A 14,668-nucleotide genomic window follows, 5' to 3' on the forward strand; every position below is an offset into this window, starting at 1 on the left:
TCTCTCCCGTAGTGTGTCCTCTCTCTCTCCCTGTACCTTTCTGCAGGTTGCCCTGGCCCTGGAGCTCTATGTCTCTGACAAGCAGTCACCAGCCACATCGACCTGATCAGTGTTTGATTGTTTGTTGTGTCTTGTTGCTTTTCTTCTTTTGTCTCTCCTCTATCCACTCACCCCAACCGGACGAGGCAGAAGGCCGTCCACCAAGAGCCGGGGTCTGTCGGAGGTTTCTTCCGTTATAGGGAGTTTTTCCTCCCCACTGTCGCCAAGTGCTTGCTCAAGGGGGATAGGTTGGGTTTTCCCTCTGTAATAATAGTGATAACAGTCAGGTCTAGACCTTACTTTGTAAAGTGTCCTGAGATGACTTTTGTTGTGATTTGGCGCTATACAAATAAAATTTGATTTGATTTGATTTGATTTATACTTTGACTACTTCTCTCCCATAGATCTCTCTGAGTTGACCTCAACAATTGCTTCATCTAAATCATCAACATGTCTCCTGGACCCCATCTCGACAAGGCTGCTCAAAGACATGTTTCCCCTAATCAACACATCCATACTAGATCTGATTAACCTCTCTCTATTAACAGGCTATGTTCCACAGGCTTTTAAAGTTGCAGTAATTAAACCTCTACTCAAAAAGCCTACTCTTGACCCAGGCATTCTAGCTAATTATGGACCGATATTCAATCTTCTACTTATTTCTAAAATCTTTGAAAAAGCTGTTGAAAAGCAATCATGTGACCACCTGCACAAGAATGATTTGTTGGAGGATTTTCAGTCAGGATTTAGAATCCATCATAGTACAGAAACTGCACTGGTGAAAGTCACCAATGATCTTCTCCTAGCCTTAGATAAAGGACTTGTCTCCATACTTGTCCTCTTAGATCTCAGTGCTGCTTTTGACACCACTGATCACAGCATCTTACTGCAGAGACTTGAACAGGATTAAAGGAATTGCACCAAGTTGGTTCAAATCTTATTCATCAGAAAGATTTCAATTTGTTCATGTTAATGATGAACAAATTGACTTCTGACATCTTGAACAAATTCTGACATCAGGTCTTGCTTTCAGTCAGGCTGTGGTTACGTTGTTGAGTGAAGCACCAACCAGCGAAATGTTGAGGATTTTGGAAGTACAAAAAAAAAAAATAAATAAATAAAAATTTGTTTTTGATTATAACTGTCACTGAAAAATACCAAGCCTATATTAATCCATTAAGTGTTTCGTCACCTCCATTGAGGGAACACGGACTACGGATGGAAGATATAGCTTCAGAGAGGGACAGATGAGGAGAGAGGAGGTTGGGTGTCTGGGCAGATGCCCCCATCCTCAGGTGGCAATGCCACCACGCCAGGAAACACTGCCATGGATATAGTGGCAGAACTAAAACATGGGGTGAGGCATGTTTTGACACCAACCTTACAGTCACGCTGCTTCTTCTTTGTCATCTCTACTGTCTCCTCATCCAGATCTTGTAAATACTGAGGATCAAAAAAAAGATTCATTTTATTCAGTTCACAAACAGCACCAAGCTGCTTCAACCAGATCCATTTCCACATCATGTAAAAGCTTGGTGTTAGATTTGGTAAACACCAATAAAACCATTAGTAAATGCATCTCTACTCATATGCAATACAGCATCAGTTGCATCAGTCAGCAATACTTCACTTAATTTGCCAACAATGACAAATGCACCAGTTTTTAGCTCTGGTTATTTAATTAGAGCAGTTACAGGCTAGTTTACTAGCCTTTCACACTACTCACAATAGCAACATCTGCCTTCCTCTTCCTCGGTCTAACTGGGTTTTGCTTGGGCGCCTCGGGAACAACAGACTTCGGTTCTGTCTCTTCCCTGTAATACAAAAACAAACACGAAGCTGTAAGCTCCTTAGTCACCACTATGCATATCAAACGCGCTCAAGATAAATGTGGTCAAATGAAGGTAACAGCAACAGGCTAACTAGCGTTAGCCGGATGGCTAAAGCTCTATCAACTTTTGTTTCTGTCGTGACACACTTTGACTGACGCGCCTGATAACGCGATTGATTTGATAAATATCAAACTTACCGTTTGCCTCGCATTATACTCTGAGGGGCTGGTGTCAGTTTCCGAGTAAACCTATGAAAAACAAATGTTTAAGCGTTATTTTGGACTTTAAAACACACATATAGCGCTACTCCCAACCCCCAACACTGAACTACCTCCTTCTGACAAAGCCCAACTCAGCCTGGCGCGGGTAAATGGAGACGGTATGCAGTATTAAAAGTCGGACAAAGCACCACACACTGTTAAGTATATTAATGTAGGCAGTCGATGACTAATAAGAGACACTATACTTTCTGCTCAACATTGTTACTTTGTGTATTTTTAAGGAAAACCTAGTTATTTCCTCCGCTAAGTTAGGACAGCTGGTTAGCCACATAATGGCCTAACCCCAGCACAGTTGACACGATTATTTTCTCAAGTCACAATTTTAATAACATCAACAACATCGTGCACGAAGTTAATACAGACGACACAAAATTACGTGCATCCATACAAACTCGTGATTCATTATTTTCATTCCAACTTGTTGCGGTAGCCTTGGAGTTAAGTCAGCCTGGCCACACAAATTGCAACAGAAACTAACTCAATACAGTGACCATGGGTCGTTTCGTCCACTCACCTCAAGATTCTGTCCTTGAAGTTCACTCTTATTCACGTCTAAGAATAAATATGACTACTGGGTAACTTCCCCTCCGGGTGTTCAGACGCGAAGGGACCGAGTGTGTCCAGGCCGAGCTAATTCCTCTGAGCTGGCGCCTTGTAGGAAACAGATGACTTGAAACATCAACGTCAGGGAGGAGCAGCTTTAACTTGGCGCTAAACCTCCAACCTTATAATCTCAGTTCAGTTCAGTTAACCACAGTGTCACATCTGTAGCGTATGCAGACAACACACGTTTTAAATATATTTGCTCTATATTGTGCAAAACCAAAAGAAAAGAGTTATAAATTAGCCGGCTAACGGGAGGCGTGACAGCTGCGGTGACAGCTGCAGGGGCGGCGCTTACAAAGAGGAAGTGTCCAGGCACCGCATGGCTAGTTTGTCAGATGTAAACAAAGCGGCAGAGTTTTGGGTTAAGCGAAAAATACAGCTGACCAAGAACACAATATTGCGAGGTAATTACGCATTTTAGTTTTATGACCTTTATATTTAGTTGTCAATCGCTGTCACGCAAAAAATTAGATAAATAAAAAAACTATGGGAGGCTTCTGCCGGGGCGCACATTTCCACAACGGGCTTCCATACCTGCTCTTACAAGCAGCCCTTTTCCAGCGCCAGGTGGTGACGTCATGTCAGATGAACGGTGGTTTTCTGCACTATTGATTTAGAACGATTTTGAGAATGGTGTATTATTATTATTATTATTATAGTTGTTGTAATTGTTATTATTATTGTTGTTGTTGTTATTACATAGATTAAATAAAATTGATCTTTGACCAGTCACGTGATCATCATGCCCCATGAGGAGAAAAAGGAAAGGAAAAAATACTTGTTTTCTGATACCTGGTTGCTGTAGAAAAACGGAAAGATGAAGTTTATGGACCTTTTTGGCCGCCTAAAATCCGTGGTTATTGGAATGATTCATGTTAAAGCCTTGCCAGGTATAGTAAGACTGTATGTCTACTGGCGTGTGTCCTCAAGTGTTTACATGTAAAGCTTTCAGTGATCTAAGATGGATTACCTTAGTGAAAGTAGCAATACCACACTGTAAAATTGCTCCACTGCAAGTTTGGGAGCTATAATTTGTGATATTTTTACTATATGTAAACAAGTTTCTCCTGCATCTCAGGCACCCCCCTGGGTTGTATGAAAATGTCCCACATCATTAAAGAAGCATGCAGGGAGGCATCAATCTACCGTGATGAAGGGATTGTAAGTTATTTCACACTGAGTGAATTATTTAAGTATTTGAAGTCTTTCCAGACAAGCCATTAACCACTGCTCGTAAACCTCTCTCAGGATGGTCTGATCATTGAGAACATGCATGATGTCCCCTACTCTTCCTCAGTGGGCCCTGAGGTGTGTGCCTGTATGACTGTAGTATGTGCGGCTGTGAGAGGCATCTGTCCGTTCCTGCCACTCGGAGTGCAAATACTGTCTTCTGCTAACCAGCAGGCATTGGCCGTAGCTCTGGCCTCAGGTTCGATCTTTCCGTCAATTAAGATATAGTTGAGGGTGTAATCATCTGCAGCCAAAGCTTGTAGAGCAGGACAGAGGTCTTCAGTTATATCACCAAGACAGTCATGGCGAAGATTTAAACAGATTTTCCTACTAAACACTACGGCAACTGATTTCACTATCTGTCTAAATTTCAGGTGTGTTTATCAGTGAAACTGCTGTGTGTTTGTACTTTCTGAACAAAGGTCAGCTACTTGTGTAACAGTCTCAGCCCAAACATACCGGTATTGGATACAGTGGCTAGTAGTTAGTGAACCATTCCATTATAACATCACTATACGGTTACAGGTCTGGATTTCATCAGGGCTGAAGGTTTTGTCTTTTCTCACGTGGCTGATGAGGGCCTTCTGAATGCCTGCGCTGGAGACTTACTAAGATATCGCAAGCAGATTGGAGCTGACCGTGTTCAGATCTTCACTGACATCAAAAAGAAGCACAGGTGAGATCACCATCTTTAATTAGAAAGTAGAGCTAGATGACCCACTGATATTTAAAAAAACATTTTTGACACTTTATCGCTGAACACAACTGTGTTGGTTCACTTAGAAATACATATTCTCTGGTGATACTGGCATATTTACGAGTGGCAGGACTAAAAACCAATCTAGTCCCTTACTAACTAACTTTGGCAGTATCCTCAAATTAAATGTGCTTTACCTTAGCTGCCAGTGGGCTATATGCATGGCAGAGTCTGATGCATTTCCAGCGAAATCGCAGGCTGCTGGTTAACTTCCGTTGTGCGAGCAACTGCAAACTAGGATAGTAACACTAGTCAGAAAACCAGCATAATTTACTTCTCTGTTTTATCTTTTTACTGGCATTTTCATGGTTTTGTAACCAGTATGCCATGAGCTCAAAACATCCGAAAATAATTACATTTAAAATCTGAGAGGATAGCAGTAGCCTGAGTTACCAGCCATCACTGCTGTGTCCCACTGTGTACAGCCTCTGCCAGGTTCAACTCAGTTATCAGTTTCCACACATTTCCCTAAGATAAAAAACTGCAGAAGAATTGGGTAGTTAATATTCGGTGAGACAACCTTATCATTACTAATCATTCAAGAGTCTGCAGCGGACACTTTCCGAGTACAGGCCTGATTGAGCCTGTTATTCCAACTGGACAGACGTCTGAAAAATGGGGCCGCCCCAGTGCTTTTTCAGTATCTTATATATACACATAAGTTATATATATATAAATAACTTGACCCTGGGTTTGGTAAAGGAGAGAACGACCAAATCCACTGCCGAACACAGCCCAAAATAAGGATCCCCCAGTGGATGTAGCTCACAGGATCATGACCTGCTCCACTACTGAGCCCACAGCATTCACTCTCACCCTGGATCACATTGAAGATCTCTGTGTGGAGATGGCGAAGTCACAGAAACAAACTGAAGAAATGGCTATCAGCGACAAGTTTGGCTTGGAGTGATTTTCTGCTTCCAAAGATGACATACTGTTTTACACAAGGTAATTTAAAATGTCATTTCCTCTACATCATAAGCAGGATGTGTTCTAGAAATGGTGGTATCGATTACATAAGCTAATTTGTGGGTACTCTTTAGAAAGGCTGTAATTTATATATTTGTGTCATAAATGCAGATTATGCAGAGTCCCTTGTAGCTCTTGATGCTTCAGCTTTACGTCTGTATCAAGTTTGGTAATTTCAGTAAACAGCTGGTGAAGTGTGACGACTGTGTCCTCCAGCTGGCTCTCTCTAGCTGACCAGAAATTCCCACACTGTTTCAGGTCAAACATGGAAGTGTTCCATGCATAGAGCCCATTAGGCCTGGCAGGATTTTGACCAATTTAAATTTGTATTTAAAAAAAAATCACATCAGCTGAAGATGAAATTTTGGACTTAAGTGGAAGATTCAAGTAAAAAGTATTAATTTGCACTAGTACTCGCAAACATATGGATTTAACCTATTTACAAATTTTCTTTTGACTTAAAAATACTCTTAAAATGAAGAGATTTCCAAGAGTGGCCTCATAGCTGAATGGTCAGGGCACATATAACCATAATATCACAGATTTGATTCCAGCAGGGGACTTTTGATGCATGTCATACCACTCTTGTCAATTCCTGTCTGCCACTACACTATTCAATAAAGGCAAAAATGTCCAAAAAAAAAAAACCTGAAAAATTTAAAGGCGCTCCAGAGATCTCTCAAATTGTTGCTGTTGGTTAGGCAAAGTCATTAGTGAGTGCTGCCAAAGAAATATCACTCACTACATCAACTTTGCATTGTGAAATAGAATAGGTGGAGGTTGACGATTTGAAAGTTTTGATGGAATAGCATATAGAAACTGACATCCTGCTCATGTTCTTGGTCTCAGCTTTAAATCATTTTAATTTTAATTAACGTAACTCTGGTTTCAGCCCGCTGTCCACAGTTCACCTCAGTCTGTGAAGCCTTGTGTAAGTATAGTGTATGCATGTATTCCCAGCTCCCATGCCCTGACATCTGACATGAGCATCGAAGAGACGGCCCGTGCTGCAGAGTTCTTCCTTTCAGATGGACTCATCATCACAGGAGCATCCACCGGTGTTCAGGCTGACCCCCGGGAGCTCAGAGGTACTGCTACAAACACTTCATGCATGGTGCTGTATTCTAGCTGTGCACTGTTTGACACTTGGGCATAATGTTATATAGCAATATGTGACAGATTTAATGTTAATCACTTTATCATCATTAGTCAGTCAATTTGTTTAAAAGGTATTCAATTAACAGTAAAACGAAATTGAGAAAAACATATAATTTCTCAAATTTAAGAAGTACCAAGGCTCATATGTGGCTTCAGAAGGTATTCAGACCTGTTTGCTTTTTGTACACTCCATTGTGTTGTTCAGAGCACTAAAAGGAGAGTGACTCTTGGCCCTGGGATATTAGTGGAAGAACACATGAATTTATACTCATGTTCCTCCATTTCAACTTGATTTGTAACTCGGTATATTTTTTGATGTGTCCACTATATCAACTTGATCTGGTGAAACTAGATCAAAGTTGAGTTTACATCTGGTTTTGTGTGCTCTGGAAAAACCACAAAGCTTTTAAATACCTTTAGGTAAGTTGCTATAATAACTAAACAAAGAAATACAGTGCCTTGCGAAAGTATTCGGCCCCCTTGAACTTTGCGACCTTTTGCCACATTTCAGGCTTCAAACATAAAGATATAAAACTGTAATTTTTTGTGAAGAATCAACAACAAGTGGGACACAATCATGAAGTGGAACGAAATTTATTGGATATGTCAAACTTTTTTAACAAATAAAAAAACTGAAAAATTGGGCGTGCAAAATTATTCAACCCCCTTAAGTTAATACGTTGTAGCGCCACCTTTTGCTGCGATTACAGCTGTAAGTCACTTGGGGTATGTCTCTATCAGTTTTGCACATCGAGAGACTGAAATTTTTGCCCATGCCTCCTTGCAAAACAGCTCGAGCTCAGTGAGGTTGGATGGAGAGCGTTTGTGAACAGCAGTTTTCCACAGATTCTCGATTGGATTCAGGTCTGGACTTTGACTTGGCCATTCTAACACCTGGATATGTTTATTTGTGAACCATTCCATTGTAGATTTTGCTTTATGTTTTGGATCATTGTCTTGTTGGAAGACAAATCTCCGTCCCAGTCTCAGGTCTTTTGCAGACTCCATCAGGTTTCCTTCCAGAATGGTCCTGTATTTGGCTCCATCCATCTTCCCATCAAGTTTAACCATCTTCCCTGTCCCTGCTGAAGAAAAGCAGGCCCAAACAATGATGCTGCCACCACCATGTTTGACAGTGGGGATGGTGTGTTCAGGGTGATGAGCTGTGTTGCTTTTACGCCAAACATAACGTTTTGCATTGTTGCCAAAAAGTTCGATTTTGGTTTCATCTGACCAGAGCACCTTCTTCCACATGTTTGGTGTGTCTCCCAGGTGGCTTGTGGCAAACTTTAAACGACACTTTTTATGGATATCTTTAAGAAATGGCTTTCTTCTTGCCACTCTTCCATAAAGGCCAGATTTGTGCAGTATACGACTGATTGTTGTCCTATGGACAGAGTCTCCCACCTCAGCTGTAGATCTCTGCAGTTCATCCAGAGTGATCATGGGCCTCTTGGCTGCATCTCTGATCAGTCTTCTCCTTGTATGAGCTGAAAGTTTAGAGGGACGGCCAGGTCTTGGTAGATTTGCAGTGGTCTGATACTCCTTCCATTTCAATATTATCACTTGCACAGTGCTCCTTGGGATGTTTAAAGCTTGGGAAATCTTTTTGTATCCAAATCCGGCTTTAAACTTCTCCACAACAGTATCTCGGACCTGCCTGGTGTGTTCCTTGTTCTTCATGATGCTCTCTGCGCTTTAAACAGACCTCTGAGACTATCACAGTGCAGGTGCATTTATACGGAGACTTGATTACACACAGGTGGATTCTATTTATCATCATTAGTCATTTAGGTCAACATTGGATCATTCAGAGATCCTCACTGAACTTCTGGAGAGAGTTTGCTGCACTGAAAGTAAAGGGGCTGAATAATTTTGCACGCCCAATTATTCAGTTTTTTATTTGTTAAAAAAGTTTGAAATATCCAATAAATTTCGTTCCACTTCATGATTGTGTCCCACTTGTTGTTGATTCTTCACAAAAAATTACAGTTTTATATCTTTATGTTTGAAGCCTGAAATGTGGCAAAAGGTCGCAAAGTTCAAGGGGGCCGAATACTTTCGCAAGGCACTGTATCTGCCCAATCCAAACCTAGTGTTACCTTTGTGTCAGTTTCAGCAGGCAGCTGTTTCTAGCGATAAGCCAACTACATAGTACTTCCTCAGCAGCACACAGCAGAAACAGTTAGCTGGTGAACACAGTGGAGCTTTTTAGCAGCTGAAGAGCCAGATATTTTTCTCTGAAGTTGGTGGAAATCAAAGCACAGCTAAAAGGATATTGAACACTGGACTTACAGTCATCAGCCACTGAAATAATCTGTGAATGCTAATGTTGCTCTAAGTCTGTCATATCAACTTTATCATGTGTAATATCTAAACGTGTTTACTGTTGACCGCAAATCTATTAATCCAGTTATAGTTTCTAGTTAATATACATCGCATAAAGCCATTTTACATAATATGATTCAAAAACATAAAACAGGAACTTTTCATTTTGATAGTTTTGATGCTGCTTATACCATGTCTTTACTCAAGTAAGTAAGTTTTTAAATCTCTGAATACTTTTCTCACCACTGTACATTTCAGAAAAAGGATTGTACATTACTCCAATGCTTTTATTTATAGCTGTTGTTACTAGCTACTTTGCAAAATCAAAACGTACATGCAAAGCATATGATCAGCTTAAAAAATATGATGCAGTTTAGTAGTTAAAATAGGCTTCACCTCAACAGAACATTAAAATACTGCTTGTATGTTATATGTACTGGTAATAACGATCCAATAATATAACACATCAAAAGAGAACCTGGAGTTTGAATACCTGGCTGGATTTAGCTGGTACTACTTAAGTTAAATTTTGGTGGGATTTCTTTACTTACATGAGAGTATTTTTTACATTGTTGTGAATACATACTTGTTCCATCAGGAGGCTGTGATGAAACCCAGGTGTGTATCTGCCATTGTTCACTGAGTCTGAGGTATGCACCATGTCCTTCTCAGGGCAGTACCAGGGCTGCTATTTTAAGCAGTCTCCAACTTGATACACAAAGACTGTAAACACTTGGGAGCTTAAATGGGTGCAGCACGTTGGTTTCACATACCCAGCAGTGCTGACACAAAGAAGAACACACACACTCTCCCTCACACATATGCACTCTCTTGTTAACACAGACACACTGCTGAGAGCTATGCAGTCAGACAGAATGACACTGGAGCTCAGATGGCAGGATGGAAGCTAGCCTCTACTGTGTTCAAAGATGTCTGGGTCTCTTGCAGCCTGTCTTGGTGAAGTCTCTTCTCATCATTACAACAGGCACTGTTGTACTGTTTCTTTGCTTTTACAGAGGTTTCCCAGTCTGTGAAAATCCCAGTGCTGATAGGTTCTGGCGTGACCTATGACAACGCTGAACGCTACCTAGATGCAAATGGAATGATCATCGGTTCTCATTTCAAGGAGGGGGGCCACTGGGCCAATGCACTTGACCCAGAGCGAGTGAAGAGGTTCATGGGAAAGATACATAACCTTCGGAAATGAAATATGCCACTGCCGTGTTTATTTAAGTTGTCAGCGCATCTGCAAACCTTGAAACCTTATAAAGTATTCACCTCTTTCAAAACAGATACTAAGCTGTTAAATTTAATTTCCTGAATTCCTGAACATTTCATCTCTCCTGTCACAGACAGTAATATGATATTAGTTATGAACACTCACTGACTTATAATGTGCAAGTGCAGATTTGAAGAAAGACTTAAATACTGTTTTTTTTTTATTGGCTAATCCCTCCATCCATTTTTTGCCACTTATCTGTGTCCAGGTTACATTAATCGATTCAGTATATTACTAGGAATTATTAGTATAATATAGAGCTGGAATGCACTGAAGAAAATGTGGTGTAACCATCAGATACATTAATATACAGGGTTTAAATGTCCTGTGTGCATCTTATATTTTATTTGGTCAAACCTGCAGCAACTCTTATTGAACAATTAATTACTCTTAGTACTGCTGCTTCAAACATATACAGCCACAACCTTAAGAGAACAAGAATTATTTGTAGATTTTTTTTGTACATTTTATAAATACACACAAATAAAAAAACAGAATATTCAACAGTATTTATACTTTAATCTAAAATGAACAATTTGTGAACATGAAAAACGTGAGTACCTGCTGAAACATACAAAATAGTATACTCAATACGAAATATGAACAGTGGTTTTGTAATTACTCGATAAGCTGTTAGGTTCACACAGCATGAATACTGTACAGGTCAACACGGGATGAAAGTAGCCTTTAATATGCTTGTCACAAAAATGGCTAAAGCTAAGGCACATAATATAATACTGACTACAACCAAGGAACAGCCAGACAATATGTGCCATAATCCAGCTGCATTAGAATTTAGAGCATTTTTTTCCTATCTGGCACAGTCACACACTGTAACAGTAGCCTTTAGAACATCTTTTACACGCCTCCAATTTACTATAGGCCATATCTCTACTTATACCTAATCAATCTAAACAAGTCAACTGTTCTTATTTGATAATGCACAAAGACTTGTATTTGAAAGTAACCATGTTTCTTACTAATGCATTTCAACCTGAGGGACTGACTGTGTCATTCAAGATAACTTTGTTCTCGGTGCTTTCTGGCTTTCTGCAAGTTGCCTACATTAAAATCCAAATAAAAACCTTCTGCCGCTGCAGTGCATTTAGCTGCTGTTCAATAAACGTACTGCACAGGAAGTGCTTTGCCTTGGTGGAAATGCAGAATAAACTAACTGCCTGAGGTGAAACTGTGATGGAAAATCAGTCATTCAGTCAGTGTGCCGAGACATACCCGCACACACCCGTGGTGTGTAGGATGACTCTGGTGGTCAGGAAGAAGAGGAGAGGAAAGACAGAAAAGAAGACCAAGTGGTGGAGGTTGCAAAAGAAAGAATGTCATGAGGAATTCAGACAGAAGTTGAGACAGGCTTTGGGTGGTCAGGAAGAACTTCCAGATGACTGGGAAACTACAGCAGAAGTGATCAGGGAGACAGGTAGGAAGGTGCTAGGTGTGTCATCTGGAAGGAGGAAAGAAGATAAGGAAACATGGTGGTGGAACGAGGAAGTACAGGACAGCATTCAGAGGAAGAGGCTAGCTAAAAAGAAGTGGGACGTAGAAAGGACTGAAGACAGTAGACAGGATTACAAGGAATTGCAGTGTAGAGTGAAGAGGGAGGTGGCAATGGCCAAACAGAAAGCATATGATGAGTTGTATGCCAGGTTAGACACGAGGGAAGGTGAGAAGGACTTGTACAGATTAGCGTGACAGAGAGATAGAGATGGGAAGGATGTCGGTTTGCAGGATTTTTGCCAAGAAACAATTAATCTGTTCGAAAAATTTATTGTTTCTGATTGTTTCAAATCAGATTCATTATCCAGCTCTAAAAGTGGTTGTCTACAGCCTATAATGTATTAAAATTAAGACACATGGACACTACAAGGAAATGGAAAATCATTCATTCATGTGTCTTGTTCCACTGTATGAATTGTTAAAGTAAGTGTAAATGATAATGCTGTAGTGAGAGCAGAGAGCAGGTGGAGAAATACCTGGAAAGGTGGAGGTCTGCTCTGGAAAGAAGAGGAATGAAAGTCAGTCGTGGTAAGACTGAATACATGATACATATGTATGAACGAGAGGGAGGGAAGTGGAACAGTGAGGTTACAGGGGGCTGAGGTCAAGAAGGTGCAGGAGTTTAAGTATTTGGGGTCAACAGTCCAGTGTGATGGGGAGTGTAGGAAAGAGGGGAAGAGGCGAGTGCAGGCGGGTTGGAGTGGGTGGAGAAAGGTGTCAGGAGTGTTGTGTGACAGAAGAGTGTCAGCAAGAATCAAAGGAAAGGTGTACAAGACAGTAGTGAGACCAGCTATGCTGTATGGGTTAGAGACTGTAGCAGTGAGGAAAAGACAAGAGGCAGAGATGGAGGTAGCAGAGATGAGGATGTTGAGGTTCTGTTTAGGAGTGACCAGGATGGACAGGATTAGGAATGAGCACATCAGAGGGACAGCTCAGGTCGGCTGTTTTGGGGACAAGGTCAGAGACGCCAGATTGAAATGGTTTGGACATGTGCAGAGGAGGGATAGTGGTTATATTGGTAGAAGGATGCCGAGGATAGAGTTAGGTGGAAACAGATGATTCGCTGTGGCGACCCCTAACGGGAACAGCCGAAAGAAGAAGAAGAAGTGTGAGATTGAATTCTGAGATTAGTTATTATGTATCAACATTAGGATTAACTTGGTCTCTTTCTTTGTTTGGCCATGTAAGACCCATCTACATCAGTAGTGCAAATATGTCAGCCATCCCCAGAACAACTAATGCTCTCCTGGCTGTTTTGTTAGCTAACCATCAAAGTTCATTCATGACCATGCTTAAGGACTTCCCATTCTCTTTAAAGGAATAGTTCAACATTTACTATTTGCTTTTTGTGAGAGTTTGGTGAGAACATTAAAATTCCATGTCTGTCAGTTACATACACAGTATGAAGCTACTTTTAGGAGGCAGCTTGGCTTAAAACCTGAAACAGCTAACCCAGCCTTGTTTAAAGGTAACAACATTCATTTACCAGCACCTCTGAAGCTCACTAGTTTAACCCATAGATGACTGTGTTTATAAATGTTTAATCTATACATTAATCAAAGAGCAAAAAAGATCACTTGTACTTTTAAAAAGGTTATGTGCTAGACTAGTTCTTGACCATACAGCACCCTGTAAAACCACCAGTTGTAGTTTGTACAGTTCAGTTTTTGTAGACATGCTAGCTGTTTCCCCCTGCTGTAGCATCACATTTCTTTTTATCTGCAGAGTTTATTTCTTGGTGGCAAGAATGAGGACTTTCAAGTAATTTTATAGTTGTGTTTTATAAGTTTGTAAATATGCCTTATTCATGTGGTATTTTGTTGCCCTTCCTCTCTTTATTCAGTTTTATTTAATTATGTATGTTAAGACCTTATCTGCATCACACCTTTTTAATTAAATGTCCTTTGTCATGTGTTTTATAATGACCCTGATTAATATCACAAACCAAAACCAGTTGTCTTCTGTTACAAGTGTCAGACTTTTCCCTCTGTGCACCTTGTGTTAGGGTCACTCCCTCTCTCTCCCCTCTCTTTTCTCTCTCTCTCTCTCCTCCTGGTAGGCAGGTGGGGGTCCAGGTGTGGCCGCAGCAGCTGGAGCTAATCACCTAAAAAGACCTACTTAACCTGTAAGCAAGAGCTTGCTTGTTGCCAGTCCGTTGTGGATATTCCTCTGAGATGTCTCTGGCCGACTTCGACACTGTTTGAGAGACTCTGTGGCCATTTGTTTTGCTTTGTGCTATCTCCACTACTCCTGCCTGCAACTAGTGATGGCTGATCGAGGCTTTGTTGAAGATTCTACACAGTATTCACAAATATGGTTCATTACTCGAGGCTTCAATGACACAGTGCTCGAATAGGACATCTAGTGGTCAAGAAATTGAAGTGCAGTCAAGATGTGTCACTTATTGGTTCATGGACTGTTTAGGATTTGATTCACCATGCACATTCGTGTTCGACTACACTACATGGTTGTATGGTTTCAAGCTGACACAATAAAATATAAAATAAACATGGACACATGTTGAAGACCATGTTTCTTATGTGGCACGTCTGATTGTAACCCTATATGCTCCTCACTTATATTTTGTGTTAACATTTAAATGGTGCTGCTACATTCATGAGATGTGGTCTACAGATTCAGACAGATGTCATTTTCACATGGGACTGGTGCAAATACA

At 40.7% G+C, this 14,668-nt stretch overlaps 2 protein-coding genes across 9 annotated transcripts in view; one reads left to right on the plus strand and one right to left on the minus strand.

The window, feature by feature from the left end:
* Nucleotides 1-2,827, minus strand: part of ccne1 (cyclin E1) — a 14,412-nt gene extending 11,585 nt beyond the window's left edge. The window contains exons 1-4 of one of the 2 annotated variants that reach the window (XM_020605904.1): nt 2,667-2,827; nt 2,069-2,119; nt 1,766-1,853; nt 1,420-1,482 (exon numbers count right to left, since the gene is read on the minus strand). In XM_020605904.1, the coding sequence (XP_020461560.1) occupies nt 1,420-1,482; nt 1,766-1,853; nt 2,069-2,082 (165 nt within the window). In that variant the 5' untranslated portion in view covers nt 2,083-2,119; nt 2,667-2,827. Of the gene's footprint in view, nt 1-1,419; nt 1,483-1,765; nt 1,854-2,068; nt 2,120-2,202; nt 2,303-2,666 lie in introns of those variants that run through there. The other variant, XM_020605905.1, reaches the window with a different exon arrangement.
* A 192-nt stretch (nt 2,828-3,019) lies between these two features.
* LOC109963399 (uncharacterized protein F13E9.13, mitochondrial) overlaps nt 3,020-14,668 on the plus strand; it is a 12,799-nt gene continuing 1,150 nt past the window's right edge. For 2 of the 7 annotated variants that reach the window (XR_002275393.1, XR_002275394.1), the window contains exons 1-5: nt 3,020-3,162; nt 3,837-3,919; nt 4,007-4,187; nt 4,514-4,664; nt 6,675-6,802. Coding sequence is in view for 4 of the 7 variants with exons in the window: in XM_020605906.1 (XP_020461562.1) it covers nt 3,078-3,162; nt 3,837-3,919; nt 4,007-4,187; nt 4,514-4,664; nt 6,675-6,802; nt 10,217-10,407 (819 nt within the window). In the remaining 3 variants the exon portion in view is untranslated. Of the gene's footprint in view, nt 3,163-3,494; nt 3,649-3,836; nt 3,920-4,006; nt 4,188-4,513; nt 4,665-5,447; nt 5,694-6,674; nt 6,803-9,798; nt 9,819-10,216; nt 11,716-14,050; nt 14,117-14,668 lie in introns of those variants that run through there. The other 5 variants (XM_020605910.1, XR_002275395.1, XM_020605906.1 and 2 more) reach the window with 5 other exon arrangements.

This window comes from Monopterus albus, unplaced genomic scaffold (assembly GCF_001952655.1).
Source record: "Monopterus albus unplaced genomic scaffold, M_albus_1.0 scaffold73.1, whole genome shotgun sequence".
Classification (NCBI taxonomy): Eukaryota; Metazoa; Chordata; class Actinopteri; order Synbranchiformes; family Synbranchidae; genus Monopterus; species Monopterus albus.